The sequence below is a fragment of the Jaculus jaculus genome, chromosome 2 (genome assembly GCF_020740685.1).
Source record: "Jaculus jaculus isolate mJacJac1 chromosome 2, mJacJac1.mat.Y.cur, whole genome shotgun sequence".
In the NCBI taxonomy this organism is placed as follows: Eukaryota; Metazoa; Chordata; class Mammalia; order Rodentia; family Dipodidae; genus Jaculus; species Jaculus jaculus.
The window spans coordinates 14,173,538-14,184,289 of NC_059103.1; the positions used below are offsets into that span (position 1 = coordinate 14,173,538).

Genomic DNA, 10,752 nt, shown 5'->3' on the forward strand with positions numbered 1-10,752 from the left:
CACCACCACACCTGGTCACTTTTTTTTTTTTTTTTTTTTTTTGAGAAACATTTTCTCACTGGCCTAGAGCTCACCAATTTGACTAGCTTGCTTGGTCAGCTGAGAGGTGTGCCCTACTGTGTCCAGCATTTTTTAAAATGTGGATTCTGAGGTCTGAATGCAGGTCCTCATGCATGCAAAGCAAGAACTTTACCAACTGAACTCTCTCTTCACTACCTCTTTTTTTTTTTTTTTTTTTTTTTTTTTTTTTTTATCTGTTTACTTATTGAGAGACAGAGAGAGGCAAGCAGGAAAAATGTGAGCATGCCAGGGCCTCCGGCCACCCTGTAAACTAACTCCAGACACGTGTACCACTTTGTGCATCTGTCTTTATGTGAGTATTGGTGAACTGAACCTAGGCTGTTGGGCTTTGTAAGCAAGTATCTTTAACCACTGAGCCATCTCTCCACCCCTCTTAAAAAGACAGTTCTCAGTATGTAGCTAAGGCTGACCCCAAAACACCTTAAGTTGTCCAGGCTAGACTCAACCTCACAAGCCTTCAAGACTCCAACTGCTGGGATTACAGGTATATGCCACTATGCCCACCAAGAGATGGGTTTTAGAGGGTGGCATTTAAAGGTAATAGCATAGGATGAGGGAGATAGCTCAGTGGGTAGATTGCTTGATTTGCAAGAAAAGGACCTGAATTCAGTCTCCAGAGCCTACATTAGAAAGCCAGGTATGGGGCTGGAGAGATGGCTCAGTGGTCAAGATGACTGTCTGCAAAGCCTAATGACTGGGTTAGATTCCCTAATACTCACGTAAAGCCAGATGCACATAAACTGGCATTTTGTATCTGGAGTTAGGGCCATCCTCTTTCTCCCTTTCTGCTTGCAAGTAAATTAAAAAAAAAAAAAGCCAAATGTAGCAACACATGTTTGGAGAGGTGGAGACAAGAGGATCCTTGAAGTTGGTTGGACAGCGGCTTGTCTGGTTAATTGGCAAGCTCCAGGCAACGAGGGGGAAAAGGAAGTAGGGCTGGAGAGATGGCTCAGAGGTTGAGGTCTTCCTGTTCAAGCACAAGGGCTCGAGCAGGCCTAAGAGACCTCTTGAGTTCGATCTCTAGGAACCCATGTAAATAACTGGGTGTGGCCGTGCATGTCTGTAACCCCAGTCCTGTAGGAGAGCAAAGATCTGAGAAATGTAAAAATGTGCACGCTCCCCAACCACAAATACAAACCCAACAAACACACACACACAAATGGCAAGCTCCAAGATCAGTATGTGTGAAATGCAGCGCTCAATGTTATCTGTCTAATTCTCTCATGTCTGCCTTATAGGCCGGAGCCTTCCCAGTGTAGGGCTGGGGGTAGAAGCTAGGGTCTCCTGTATGCTAGGCAAGTGTTCCACAAATGAGGTATACTCCAGTCATTCACTGAGCCACGCCCCCAACCCCTCACTGGGGGATTCTAGGCAGGAGCTCTACCACTGAGCCACGCCCCAGCTCCTCACTGGGGGATTCTAGGCAGGAGCTCTACCACTGATCCACACCCCCAACCCCTCACTGGGGGATTCTAGGCAGGAGCTCTACCACTGAGCCACGCCCCAGCTCCTCACTGGGGGATTCTAGGCAGGAGCTCTACCACTGAGCTATGCCCCCAGCCCCTCACTGGGGGATTCTAGGCAGGAGCTCTACTGCTGAGTGACCCCAGCCCCAGTTTAAATCCAAGACTAAAATCTGTCACTAAATGCCTATAAAAGCAGCATACTCAGGGCAGAGTGGTGACCAGCTTGGAATATATCCCAGATGTTTCTGCTCAGCTAAATGATTTTTTTTTTTTTTTCTTTTTTGAAACAGGGTCTCATGTTGCCCCAGGATGTCCTCAGACTTGTGGCGATCCTCACGTGTCTGCCTCACAATTGCTGAGACTGAAGGTGCATGCCACTATGCCCAGTTCCAGCTGTGTGACCCTGCCCTCCGAGGCCAGAGTCTACCTTCTTTCTCTCTGCCATATATGGCCAAGTCGGGGAAAGCTTTCATTATCATTGGTACCATGATGGGGGAGTAGGTGGGCTGTATCTTTATCTTGCCTCCTCCCTATGACAAAATGCCTGAGAGAGGCAACTTAAGGGAGAAAGGATTAGTTTGGGGGTCACGGTTTGACAGTCCGTCATGGTGGGGTAGGACAACAGAGTTCACAGCAGCAAGAGCGGGCAGAGTGGCTTATGATGTCATAGATTATCTTCCCATCCTGGTAACCAGGAAGCAGAGAGAGCTCATGCTGAAGGCAGGCCTGGACAATAACCTCCAAGTCCCACCTACCAATGACCCACATCTTCCAGTCAGACTCTGCCTCCAGAAGGTTCCACAACCTCTCCAAACAGGGTCACCTGCTAGAGATCAGGTCTTCAAACACTTGAGCCTATGGGGGTCATTCCACACCCAAAGTACAATAATTACAGCAATGTATATCAATGATCCAAAAACTTTTCTTGGGGTGAAGGTTTGTAACCCAGAAGGGAGAGCAAGACAAGTTAATAATAGGTTATTAGAGGGAAAAGTTGAAAAGCAGTGGGGAAAGGAGAACCTGTAATGGAGGGTCTGCATGGGAGGTTATCAAGGGTGAGAATTTCCACAAAAACAAAGAGTCCTCAAGTCCACATTGGACCTGGTGCCACAGGCCTATCATCTCAGCTATTAAGGAGACTGGGGCTGAGACTGGAGGATTGCAAGTTAAAGTTTTTTTTTTTTTTTTTTTTTTTCCTGGAAACTTAGTAAAACCTGTCCTGAAAATTAAAAATCAGATGGGATGCTTGGCTCAGTGGTAGAGCACTTGCCTAGAATGCCCCAGTGAGGAGCTGGAGTGTTGCTTAGTGGTAGAGCTCCTGCCTAGAACCCATCAATGAGGAGGTGGGGGCTTCACTCAGTGGTAGAGTCCCTGCCTAGAATCTCCCAGTGAGGGGTTGGGGCATGGCTCAATGGTAGAGCTCCTACCTAGAATCCCCAGTGAGGGGCTGGGGGGTGTGGCTCAGTGGTAGAGCTCCTGCCTAGAAGCCCCCAGTGAGGGGCTGGGGGCGTGGCTCAGTGGTAGAGCTCCTGCCTAGAATCCCCCAGTGAGGGGCTGGGGGTGTGGCTCAGTGGTAGAGCTCCTGCCTAGAATCCCCCAGTGAGGGGCTGGGGGTGTGGCTCAGTGGTAGAGCTCCTGCCTAGAATCCCCCAGTGAGGGGCTGGGGGTGTGGCTCAGTGGTAAAACTCCTGCCTAGATTCCCCCAGTGAGGGTCTGGGGGCGTGGGTCACCTAATTCCTATTAAAGCACAGCAATCCAGTGCTTCCTCCTCCAGGAAGTCCCCCACCCCATTCCCAGCCTGTCCCTGCTAGTTTCTTGGCCTGCTGGACCATGTTTCCTCGATTCCAACTATCCACCTGTAATTGCCCCTTTCGCCAGCTCCAGGCTTTAATGAGGACAGGATAATCTACCTCCCCGCTGCTGGGACTCATTTTGCTCTGGGTGAGAATCTCCCAATGCCATTGCCCTCCCCATGCTCCACTCCAGGGAGAGAGTCGGGGGGAGAGAGAATGGGAAAAGGAAGGAGGAAGGGAAGAAGAGGGAGAGAAAGTCTTTAGTGGGTAGAGGCAGGGGTATGACGATGTGGGGAGGATTTAGGGTGACATCACTTGTTCTTGAAGACTGACAGGGCATTAAGTGGGGTGGAACAGAAAGACACATGGGTCTGAACTGTGGAAGTGAGGATGTATTTATGAGGCGTGGCTTATGATGTCATAGATTATTTTCCCAAAGGCCTAGAATGCCACACCAAGAATTTGGCCCTATAGACTGATTGAAACTTAACAAAAAAAAAAAAAAAAAAAAAAAAAAGAAAATTATTCATTTATTTGCAAGGAAAGACTGAGAGAACATATAAGAACAAGAATGAATGGGCATGCCAGGACCTCTAGCCACTGTAGACCAATTACAGAGGCCCGTGCCACTTCGTGCATCTGGCTTTATGGGGTCCCGGGGCATCAAACCAGGATTGTTAGGCTTTGCAGGCAAGCGCCTTAACTGCTGAGCTGTCTCTCCAGCCCTGACTGAAATGTTTTAAAGAGGCAATGACACGTTCAGGGGTGCTGTGCTGGTATGGGAGAGGTGGATGATCTCAGGGCTCTGGACCCCAATGGGGAAGACAGGAAGAATTGGATAACTCAACGAGTGGCTGGTTGTTATAAATACTTTATATATCCACACTTCACTATTTCATTTTTTAAATATTTTTTTTGTCGGGGATCAAACCCAGAGCCTTGTGCATGTCAGGCACATGCTCTTCAACTATGCTAAATCCCCAGTCCTTCCTTTAAAACATTATTTATTTATCTATTTTTGTTTATTTTTATTTATTTGAGAGCGACAGACAGAGAGAGAAAGAGACAGAGAGGGAGACAGAGAATGGCGCGCCAGGGCCTCCAGCCACTGCAAATGAACTCCAGACGCGTGCGCCCCCTTGTGCATCTGGCTAATGTGGGTCCTGGGGAATTGAGCCTCAAACTGAGGTCCTTAGGCTTCACAGGCAAGCGCTTAACCGCTAAGCCATCTCTCCAGTCCTAAAACATTATTATTATTATTATTATTATTTTTGGCTTGTTTCTTTTCACTGTTGCCAGGCTGATTGGCAACTCACTCTGTAGCCCCAGGCTGGCCTCAGACTTGGGTCAATTTTTCTACCTCAGCTTCCCAGGTGCTAGGACTAAAGGTGTATGCCACCATGCCCAGTTTAAAAAAAAAATCACCTTTTTAAGACACATTTTTATTTATTTATTTGTGAGTAGAGAGAGGAATGAGAGAGAATGTGCACTCCAGGGCCTCTTGCTGCTGCAGATGAACTCCAGATGCATGTTTTGCTTTTGTGCCATTTCCTCGTGGGTACTGGGAAATTCAAACCTGGGCTAGCGGGTAACCACTGACCAATATCCCCAGCCCCTAAAATTACTTTTTTAAAATTTATTTTTATTTATTTACTTATGAGAGAGAGAGAAGGAGAAAGAAAGAGGAAGATATATATAAAGAGGGAGTGGGCATGCCAGGGTTTCTAGCCACTGCAAATGAACTCCAGAGGCATGTGCACCTGGCTTTCGTGAGTTCTGGGGAATCAAACGTGGGTCCTTAGGCTTTGCAGGCAAGAGCCTTAACCGTTAATCCATATGTCCAGCCCACCCCCTCCCCATCAAATTATTTTTTAAGGTGTGGTAGTACATGCCTTTAATCCCAGCACTCAGGAGGCAGAGAGGTAGGAGGACCACCGTGATTTCGAGGCCACCCTGAGACTACATAGTGAATTCCAGGTCAGCCTGGGCTACGGTGAGACCCTACCTTGAAAAAGCAAAAAAATAAAATAACAAAATTGCTTTTTTGTTGTTGTTGCTTATTTTTAATTTATTTGAGAGTGACAGACAGACAGGGAGAGAAAGAGGCAAACAGAGAGAGAATTGGGTGCGCCAGGGCCTCCAGCCACTGCAAATGAACTCCAGACGTGTGTGTCCCCTTGTGCATCTGGCTAATGTGGGTCCTGGGGAATTGAGCCTTGAACCAGGACCCTTAGGCTTCACAGGCAAGCGCTTAACCGCTAAGCCATCTCTCCAGCCCAACAAATTACTTTTTAAGACCTTTTTTTTTTTTGCACCTTTATTTTTTTTTTGCATGTGTTTGTTAGCATGTGTTATGCACAGGGAGGCATGCATGTATGTGCAGAGGCCAGAGGACAACTTGGGTGACACCTTCAAGTATAATATAAACTTTTACCTTTGAGACAGGGTCTCTCACTGGTCCTGAGCTCACTGATTTCAGACCAGAGCAGCTAGCCAGCAAGCCCTAGGGAATCCTCCTGTCTCCAACTCCTCAGTGCCAGGATTACAGGCGTGTGCTGCCATGTTTGGCATTTATGTGGGTACTTGGGACTTTAGTCAGGAGCTCATGTTGGATAGGCAAGTACTTACTTACCCAGGGGGCCTTCTCCCCAGCTAAAAAGCTAATTTCCAGGGCTGGAGAAATGGCTTAGTGGTAAAGGTGCTTGCCTGCAAAGCCAAAGGATCCAGGTTCTATTCCCCAGATCCCATGTAAGCCAGATGTACAAGGTGGTGCATGTGTCTGTACTGAGCTCATTTGCAGTGGCTAGAGGCCCTGGCATATGCATTCTTTCTCTATCTGCCTCTTTTTCTCTCTCATAAATAAATAAATAAATAAATAATGTGTTTTTTTTAAAAGCCATTTCCACATGTGTTTCATGACCTGTGTGGGCCTCTGACTGTGCTATATCCACTTCACAAGAGGGACAAAGAGAGAGCCCAGAGGAGGACCGTGACCTGCCCTCAGCCGAGCCTGCTGGTCCCGGTGAGAAGCCACGCCTGAGCTCAGAGTACACAGGGCAGCGGGTCCTCAACCATTTCTCTGAAGTGCTCAGCAGTTTCTGGAGTGGGACCCTGGAGACAAGGGGTGACCTTTGACCTCTGAGTCATCTTGCGACTAGTCACTTGGGCTGGTCTACACAGCAGAGTAGGGGACCCACAAGGGGACCAGCTTCCCTGTGGCCAGGCAGGCCAATAGGAGCTCATCCCTGGAACTTGGGGAGGGGGGCCTGTACTCTAAAAGGGCTAGTCCCTCCATAAAGGCCAAGGGGACAGAAGAAACTTGCTCTTTCCTGTTTTCCCTCAAAACACCTTCTAATGACCTCCCAGCTCCAGCTGTTTCAGTGGTCGCAGAGGTTCAGAGGAGGGGGGGAGAAGGTGGGGGTGAGTGAGGGCTCGAGGTTGGAAAAGCAAGACCAAATCTGTTACCTTCAACCCGGGATTGTGGATGGGATGGGACACAGACGGCAAGAAGCATTCAACAGGAAGAGGGAAGACTTTTTGCATCTTTTTTTGGGGGGTGGGGGTGGGGTAGGGTGTTTAGAATCTGAGCTCTCAGGTTTTGTTTTCAAATGACCTGTTTAATAATTGACCCGGAAGCCACCCAAGGAACAAGGGCTGTACCCAGATAGAGATTCCAAACCCCTGGTCCCCGGGATGACCCAGGAGCAAGAAAGTAAACAAGATGCCAAGGCAGGGTTGGCTCCTTACATCTTGCAAACAATGAAGGGACACATGGAAGTCAGGCCCCTCAGCAAAAAATCGTGTAACAGGCAAAGAAAGAAGACCAGTGTCTCCTGAGCTGGGCACCTTTAGGACACCTTAGTCAGGGAAAGGATGGGTGTGATGCTGTTATTTTAACTTAATCTTGACCTGTAATGTACACATCCATTATGCAGCCAGGGAGAACACCATCTCCCTCCTAACCCCCCTGAAACCCAGCCAGCCACAATGGTAGGTGAAGGAGGGATTTTAAGTTACAACAGCTTACTCCAACACTCACTAGACTGGGCTCGGACTCCTTTAAAAACAATTATACAAAATGTAAGACAACCCTAATCCAAGTAGTGTCCTGGGGTTCACAAAGTCAGATCTCTACCTAGCACCGGGAAAAGTCCAAATTTTGTTTTTTACCAAAAAAAAAAAAAAATATATATATATATATATATATATATATATATATATGTAATTTTTTTTTCTTCTTCTTCCTTTTACCTTTTCAAGGCCTTCTACTATTTCCCTCTCAGCAGCATCCAAGCTCAGCCTCCAGACACGATCCATAAACAAGCCTGCTCCTCCCCTTCTGCGATTCAGTACCCCCCCCCCCCGACACACACTCTCACTTCCATGGACCCCAAGGAGAAAAAAAAAATCCCGGCGACCCCGGCCCGCAGCCCCTCCCCCGCCGCCCGCAGCCCTCGCAGGCACTGGGGATAAACATTCGCTAATGATTTTATGATTTTCTGCCACGCTCAGCGCCATCCCTCCCCCTGCCGTGGAGACAAGGGGGGGCCGGCCCAACCAAGGGATATGAGCAGGGGGGGGGGGAATGGGGCGTGTTAGTTTTTTTTCCACCGCCGGGTTCCCACACCTGTTTTTCATTCATTCATTCGTTCCTGCATGCATTCATTCATTCATTCTCGGATTCGTCATCGAGGCCATGGTGTGTGTGTGTGTGTGTGGGAGGGGGGGTGTAGATGGTTTAGGATCTCGGGGAGGGGGCCGAGATTGCAATCGTTGAAGAGACAGAGGCTGGGAGGGGGGGCGCATTAGGGTTGCCTGGGGTCCCGCTGGAGGGGACCCCCCCACGGGGGGAGGGGGAGGAAAGGGGGAATGGCTTTGTCCAGTGCAGGCTTACGGCGGGGTTGTCGGGGACCGAAGTGGTTTTCCATCGCGCTCCCACCCCCGGGTGCAGCCTCTTTGTCTGTCCCCGGCCAGCACGGCGTGCCCCCCCCACCCCACCCCCCAGCGCGCTCACCTGGTCTTGGAGGACAGGAAAGCAAGTTTGATGAGGCCGTAGGTGAAGAGTGGAATACTCTCCTTGGCGACGCTGGCAACTTGCAGCCGGTGTTCCAGGATGTGCAGTTCCATCGTCCGCCCCGATCTCTCCGCGGCGGCTCATCGGCCAGGGGGGACGAGCCACGGCCCCCGCCCCCTGCGCGCGCCCAGCCGGCACCGAGCCTCCGCGGGCAACCGGCCCCGGGGATGTGTGTGCGTGTGGGGTGTGTGTGTGTGTGTGTGTGTGTGTGTGTGTGTGCGGGGGGGGGGAGGGATCCAGAGCTCGGTGCACTGCTAGACTGGACACGATCCAAAAGAAAGAGGCCTGCCAAGTTGCAAAAAAAAGGGGGGGTGGATGGGGAAGAAGGCTTGGGAGGACCGGTGGGGCGAGCCAGCGAGCAGCGCCCGGAGCAGCAGCGGCGCCCGGCGCAGCAGCAGCAACAGCAGCAGCAGCAGCAGCAGCAGCTGGTGTTCGCTGTAACAAACAACTTGCCACTCAAACGCCGGCCCGCTCCGCGCATGCGCGGCCTCGCGCGCCGCCTTTCGGGAAATGTAGTCCCCGTGCGCGCGCGGTCCTTTCCCGGGTTCGGCGGGCTGCTGATTATCACTGGTTGGCGGAGGTTAGGGAGAGGAGGGAGGGAGGGAGGGAGGGAGCTGGGCTGCTGCGCCACGGGTGCACCGGGCATGCAAGAACGCGTGCCCCCATTCCCCCTTCTCCCGCGAAGGAGACCGAGGGTGGGGGGAGGACACATTGGGGCGCAGCTTGAGCTAGAATGCAATGGTCTGTCTTCACTCAGGCTTGGCTTTGAGGTGGGGGGTGCGAGAATGTCAATCGTGCAATATCCCCCCCCCCCCCCAGCCCTTCTCTTCCAAACAACTCCAGCGGTGGAAGGAGGCCTGAGCCTGGCAGGGGAAAGAGGTTTAGAGGAAATCAGTGATTCCAGGGCTGAGAAGCCAAACCGAAAGAGGGGTGTGTGTGTGTGTGTGTGTGTGTGTGTGTGTGTTGGGGGCTGGGGGCTGGGGGGGGGGGACGGAGATGAAGGTGATGTCTACCAAGAAAAAAAAAAAAAGGCTGCGGCCTTGGGGAGGGGACACGCAGTCTGGGTGCTGCGGGGTGAAGGGGAGCGCTCGGGATGGCGGAGGGGGCGCGCAGGAGGGAGGGCAGCGGCCTTCCAAGCAGAAGGAACACTGTGTCCAACGGCGCGGAAGCGTGAAAGCCCCCATGCCACTGTGTGTGTGTGTGTGTGTGTGTGGTGTGTGTGTGTGTGTGTGTGTGTGTGTGTGTTTGGCTTTGATGCAGCGGAAAATGTGAGGGAGGAGAGAGATAAGGCAGGCTCAGGAACCCGGGGCTCGGTCGCCAGGGTCGTATGTTGCACAAGCTAAGCTAGTGAGGTGAGGGATCCTCCTGAATGGGAAATATTTACAGTCCCATGGAGGGTCCATCTCCAAGGGTCTCGCAGGATGTCGGGAATCCTGTCCTGCAGACATTCCCTGCTTGATGGCTGGCTAGGGTTTTGAAATCTTCTAGGTTAAAGTTACTGACTGGTGGCTTTGCCCTTTGGCAGAGTAATTTGGGGACTTGGTGGGTCAGATCTACCTGGTGAGGCAGGCTGGGAACTCTTTGTGGGAAAATCCTGGCTTTTAATCTCACGAATTCTTAGTCTTCTAATAGATAGGAATATATTTGGTTTCCTCATTCCCTCACAGGGGTGTGGGAGTGAAACCTAAAATCTTAGGTAGGTCTCAAAGCCCCTTCATTTGTTTACACTAAAAAGTTGTATCCGTCAGTTATCTATCATCTAATGGCAGTGTCTCATGAAGCCCCGGCTGGCCTTGAACTCCTAATCCTTCTACACCTGTCTTCCAAGTGTTGGGATTACAGGCCATTCTAATAAAGACTATTTAGAGCTGGGAATGTAGCTCAGTAATAGAGTGCTTGCCTGGCATTTGTAAGGCTCTGGGTTTGATTCCCAGCACTATCTATAACATAAAATTAGATAACACACCAGGCATAGCGGCACACGTTTATAATCTTAGCATTGGGGAGGCTGAGGCAGTAAGACTGCTGTGAATTCTAAACTAGATTAGGTTATATAGTGAGGAGCCTATCTCAAAAACAAACAAACCCAAACTAAGTAAACAAAAAAACTTGTTTGTTTTCCTTCTCTAAAATCTCAGCTTCATAAAAGCAGTGAATTTTGTCTTTTCTTTGCTGTATTAGCATTGGGAGTAGCTACTGGTGTATGAGGGGCACTTATTCAATACTTGGGGAATGCCTTTAGAATCTATAAATCCAGAAGACCCAGACAGATAGAGAGAAATTGATTCAGAAAGTGTACTTGGTGGCTCACGCTCATGATCCCAGCAACCAGAGGATT

General features: G+C 50.2%; 1 protein-coding gene across 1 annotated transcript in view; it reads right to left on the reverse strand.

Annotated features, from left to right (window-relative positions):
* The window catches only part of Castor2 (cytosolic arginine sensor for mTORC1 subunit 2), a 55,910-nt gene extending 47,035 nt beyond the window's left edge, over window positions 1-8,875 (reverse strand). Inside the window, exon 1 of the mRNA XM_045142830.1 lies at window positions 8,355-8,875. Within this exon, the coding sequence (XP_044998765.1) occupies window positions 8,355-8,467 (113 nt within the window). The 5' untranslated portion in view covers window positions 8,468-8,875. The remainder of the gene's footprint in view (window positions 1-8,354) is intronic.
* Window positions 8,876-10,752: the final 1,877 nt, after the last annotated feature.